The 5217-nt window shown below is 43.7% G+C and overlaps 1 protein-coding gene across 1 annotated transcript; it reads left to right on the forward strand.

The window, feature by feature from the left end:
* The first annotated feature begins 306 nt into the window (after nt 1-306).
* LOC108956019 (eugenol synthase 1) lies at nt 307-3699 on the forward strand. Its single transcript, XM_039305276.1, has 5 exons — nt 307-510; nt 2650-2784; nt 2859-3087; nt 3192-3395; nt 3500-3699. Exons 1-5 carry the CDS (start codon nt 307-309, stop codon nt 3697-3699), a joined length of 972 nt encoding a protein of 323 aa, XP_039161210.1.
* The last annotated feature ends 1518 nt before the right edge of the window (nt 3700-5217 follow it).

The following is a 5217-nucleotide window of genomic DNA, read 5'->3' on the forward strand; positions in this document are numbered from 1 at the left end:
TTAGGATGGAAAATAGGACCTTAGGAGCATCATTTAATATATTTTTTTCGTCTTTTTTTAACATTTCCCAAAGACATTGGTTGAACCTTTTACTTTTTAAGTTTCTTTTGACGTAGGATCGAAATGCTCAAAATTAATCACATGGAGCACGAGGGAAGTTGTATACTATCGTGGTGCAGTCAAGATAGATCAGTTATGCATGTGATCCTATATAAGCAGTGTCGGACAAAGAGAGCATAGATCTATTTAGGTATCAACCGAGAGAGAGAGAGAGAGAGAGAGAGAGAGAGAGAGAGAGAGAGAGAGATGGAGATCACGAGTAGTAGTTGCAATAAGAGCAAGATACTCGTTTTTGGAGGCACTGGTTACTTCGGCAAACATGTAGTGAGGGCTAGCGCGTCATTCAGCCACCCCACCTTCGTATTCGTTCGACCGGCCACCCCTCAAATGCCTCCCTCCAGTCTACAACTTCGTGGCGAATTTCGATCTCTTGGTGTTACCCTTGTCCAGGTCTCTCACTCTCTGCATAGTGTGATATATCATCATCTGTCTTCTCTTTATATATGATGAATAATAAGGGGAGAATTACAAAAAAAAGTCCTAAACCTATTGCAATTGTGCCAATTTAGTCATAAACTTTTTTTTTGTCAATTTAGTCATAAACCTTTTATAATTATGCCAGTTTAGTCCATCCAGCCAAAATTGGCGTGCCGGCGCTTACATGGACACCAGTTGTCCAACGAAAGTTGACATGACAATTTTTAAATTTTTTTTTCAACTTTTTAAATATTTTTTGAATTCTTTTTTTTTTCCTCCTTCTCCTTCCTTTGGCTAGCGAGGCTCATCCCCGGCGGCCATTGGTGAAGGTGAGCCTTGCCCAGCCGATGACCATGCCACTGTCGCTAGATCTGGTGAGGCTCGGCCTCACCCAACCAAGGTAACGGTCAACCTCGTTCGTGGCTAGCGAGGCTGCTATCGCCAGATCTAGTGAGGCTCAGCCTCGCCTAGCCATGGCAAGGAGCCTCATTAGCCACCAGCGAGGTCGACCCTCGCCTTGGATCTGGCGAGGCTCAGCCCTGCTCAGCCATGGCAAGGATCAACCTCGCCAGTGCCGGTGAGGTCGACCCTTACCTTAGATCTGGCGAGGCTCGGCCCCGCCCAACCATGGCAAAGGTCGACCTCGCCAAAGACCGGCGAGGTCAACCCTTGCCATGGCTGGGCATGGCCAAGCCTCGCCATTGGTCGGCGGGGCCTTGCTGGCCCTCGCCTCTGGCTAGCCAGAGGAAGGAGAAGGTGAAAAAAAAATTCAAAAAAATTTAAAAAATTGCCATGTCAGCTTTTGCCGGACGGTCGGTGTCTAAGTTACCACCAGCCGGCCAATTTTGGCTGGATGGACTAAATTGGCACAATTGTAAAAGGTTTAGGACTAAATTGGCCAAAAAAAGAAGTTTAGGATTGAATTGACACAATTGCAATAGGTTTAAGACTTTTTTGGTAATTCTCCCGGATAATAAATTACCCATTTTCAAAGTGTGAGTCTAGGAAAAAACTCAATCAAAGTAGAAATTGTGAATCGTGGTGAGTTTTATGGTTTAACATTCAAGCAAGCTGGAAATATTGAACTAAATTCCACGTTGGAGTTGAATTTCTAATTTGAGTAAGTCTGTACTTTGAGTCAGCAAGTCACATAAATAAATACGAAAATTGCATATAAGAGGAGTGTCAGGGTGTTTTCTCTATGATTTTTTAGAGTGAGGTTTTTATATTTTTGTGAGAGATTGTGAGATAACGCTTGTGGGTTTTGCTGAAAATATAATGTAAGGTTGGGAAAAACTTGAGTGACTCCAACTTTGTAATTTTCCAATTTATAGTTTGATTTCTTTGCTCTCCTGTAAAGTATGTATCGACACTCCAATGGAAAAATTGTTAAGAAATTTCTAAATTTACTTTACAATTGCCATTTGAGTCATAAACTTTCAAAGTTGGCTAATGTAATTCTAAACCTTCTGACAATTTTTAAATATAGCCTACCCATTCAATTTAGGTTGGAAGTCACTGACATGATGATCCAATTAGCATCAACTGTCTTATTTGGCATGGCCGATGGATAATACAAATGATCTTAAATGTAATGATGTTGTTTTGCAACTTTTCTTAATATTTTCTTTTCTGTCTTTTTTTTTTCCTTTTTTTCCCCATTTCCTTCTCTACTATTCGTCTTCTTACCTCTGTTTGTTGCCAAGGACATTGGAAGATCGTCAAAAAGCTTAGAATTGCATTGGTCAAAGTAGAAAGTTTGAGAGCTGAATTGGGTGCCATGCAACGGATTTATAACTTTTGAACAATATTCCAATATTTCGACCGAATCACCCAAATATCTAGAGTCTTCATCATTTGTAATTAAATTCTCTAATAATATAATTTTGCTTGTGTTAGTCTTGAATTCTAAGATCCATTACCTTCCGCAATATTCACAAGAGTATCAATTGTATGCAACCTTTTATCGGGCTTTTTCCAATACACAAACCACGAAATGTTAGGATCGTCGAAACAAAAAATAGTCATCATGCAATTATTCTTCGGACAACCACGAACTTAGCAAAACAATATTGGATTTGTGACGTAAAAAATTAAATTGCATAAAAACAGGGAGAATTGGAGGAGCACGAGAAGATGGTATCCGTTCTCAAACAGGTCGATATCGTGATCTCCGTGCTTCCGGTATCCGCTATCCCCGATCAAATCAAAATAATCGATGCCATAATCGCAGCTGGCAACATAGAGGTAAACAGCCTTCTTTTCCTAGCAAGAGATTTCGAGCCGGGCTTAGTTTTCTTCTTGCGTTTTTGTTGTCCTAGAGGTTCCTACCATCCGAGTTCGGGTGCGAAGAGGACAGGATCACCCCACTCCCACCATTCGAAGCATTCCTGGAGAAGAAGAAGAAAATCAGGAGGCTCCTCGAAGCATCTACCATTCCCTACACTTTCGTCTCCGCCAATTGCTATGCCGCGTACTTCATCAGTCTTCTGCTTCATCCTCACGACCCACGACCTGACCTCGTTGTCTATGGGACTGGCGAGGCAAAGGGTATTCCTACAATGCTTATCTGCAATCGTATACTAGGCAGCTAGTAATAACTAATAACTCCTTAGCATTAATACTTCACTGAATCTACGGTACTGTGTTGTCAGCTGTGCTTAATTGGGAGCAAGATGTCGCCAAATACACTATCAAAGTGGCAAACGACCCGAGGACACGCAACCGTGTCGTGATTTACCGTCCGCCGGGGAACATAATCTCTCAGAACGAGTTGATCTCGTCGTGGGAAAAGAAAACGGGTCGGAGATTCGAGAAGGTATGCATGCAGGAGGATGAGCTGATCAAGCTCTCTCAGAGTAAGTGGGGACTTATCATACACCGCATCAGGGTTTCCATCCGAGTTTCAAATTCTTTGATGGCGTGTCGTGGAAAATAACTATTTTAGTTGTGATATGTGCAGGCCTACCGAGTCCAGATAACATAGCGGTGTCCATCTTGCACTCTGTATTCGTCAGGGGAGATCTGATGAGCTTCGACCTAGACGAGGACGACCTTGAAGCTTCGTGCTTGTATCCCGAAATCGAGTACACCACCATCGACCAGCTCCTCGATATTTTCCTCGTCGACCCTCCGGAGCCTGCTCGCGCGGCATTGGAATGATGAGTTGCATTTAAGCTTGCGACTCATTGCACATCGTTTGCGTAATTATGATCATTCCTTATTTTAGAGTGCTTGAACTCGAATCGCAATCGGTGGGATCATGCAGCAAGATTCATGCTTTATTTATCTGGTCGGGATTTGTCAATCACTGATAGAACTCTGTAACAAGTCATTCGAATTACATATGTCAAATGAATTTCTAATATAATACAATATTTCATAAGGCTAAGGGCTAGTAAGCCCTCGCCTGGCCAGATTCGACGAGCGTGTCGCGGCCCTTGCCCAAGGTTGGCGAGGGCAGCGAGGGTCAGCCGACAACCCTTGCCGACCCTAACCCCACACCCAAAAAAAAAAAAAAAATTCTAAATTCTAAAAATTTATTAAAAAGCATAACGTTAGCATCGGCCGGTCACGTTATTAATTTCCGATCAAAATTGATTTGATGAACTCAATTGGTAAGAAGTGAGAAAGTTTAGGACTTAATTATGTTTAGAACTGAATTGATAAAAGTACAAAAATTTAAGATTTTTAAAAGTAAAAAGTAGACCTGTTAAACGGGTGGGTCGGGTCGGGTTTGGGTCGGGTCATAAATGGTCCGACCCAAATCGACCCATTTAACCCGTTTATGACCCATTTATTACAATGCAAAAATTTTGACCCATACCCGACCCGACCCGTACCCGACCCATACCCGACCCATTTAACGAAACCTAAAAAGTTTATATATATATTTTTAAAATGATATTGCTAAAATGGTTTTATACAACATAAATTTAATAGATAATTTTTATAATTTTTAAAATAATTATGTTAAAAAAATCGAATTTTAATTATTTTTTGTTTTTTTAAAAATTAATTTTTTTATTTTTTATTTTTTTAAAAATAACTTTTTATTTTTTTTTTTTTTTAAAAATAATTTTTATTTATTTTTATTTTTATTTTTAAGAATATAATATAATATTTATTTTTCTTTTTCTTTTTATTTTTCTTTTTTTCTTCTTCTTCTTCGGCCACCCGCCGGCCACGACGACGCCGTGGCCCGGCCACGGGCGAGCCTCGAGCTCGCCCGGCTCGCTGACGCCGGCGAGCTCGAGGCTCGCCCGGATCCGGCGAGCTCGAGCTCTCCCGACGCCGGCGAGCTCGAGTCTCGCCAGATCCGGCGAGCTCGAGCTCGCCCGACGCCGCCAGCTCGAGTCTCGCCGATCCGGCGAGCTCGAGCTCGCCCGACGCCGGCGAGCTCGAGTCTCGCCAGATCGGCGAGGCTCGATCCGGCGAGCTCGAGGCTCGCCCGGCCGGGCGAGCTCGAGCTCGCCCCTCGCCGGATCTCGGCGAGGCTCGAGCCTCGCCGGACGTCGGCGAGGCCTCCGCCTCGCCCGATCTCGCGAGCTCGAGGCTCGCCGGCGTCGGGCGAGCTCGAGCTCGCCCTCGCCCGACGCCGGCGAGTTCGAGTCTCGCCCGATCGGCGAGGCTCGAGCCTCCGCCTCGCGAGATCCGGCGAGCTCGAGCTCGCCCGACGCC

Source organism: Eucalyptus grandis, chromosome 11 (genome assembly GCF_016545825.1).
Source record: "Eucalyptus grandis isolate ANBG69807.140 chromosome 11, ASM1654582v1, whole genome shotgun sequence".
Lineage (NCBI taxonomy): Eukaryota > Viridiplantae > Streptophyta > Magnoliopsida > Myrtales > Myrtaceae > Eucalyptus > Eucalyptus grandis.

Coding starts and splice junctions, on each gene's coding strand:
- LOC108956019 (XM_039305276.1), top strand. CDS start 307: ATGGAGATCACGAGTAGTAGTTGCAATAAGAGCAAGATACTCGTTTTT. Junction 511..2,649: donor TTGGTGTTACCCTTGTCCAG/GTCTCTCACTCT, acceptor GCATAAAAACAG/GGAGAATTGGAGGAGCACGA. Junction 3,396..3,499: donor GCTGATCAAGCTCTCTCAGA/GTAAGTGGGGAC, acceptor TGATATGTGCAG/GCCTACCGAGTCCAGATAAC.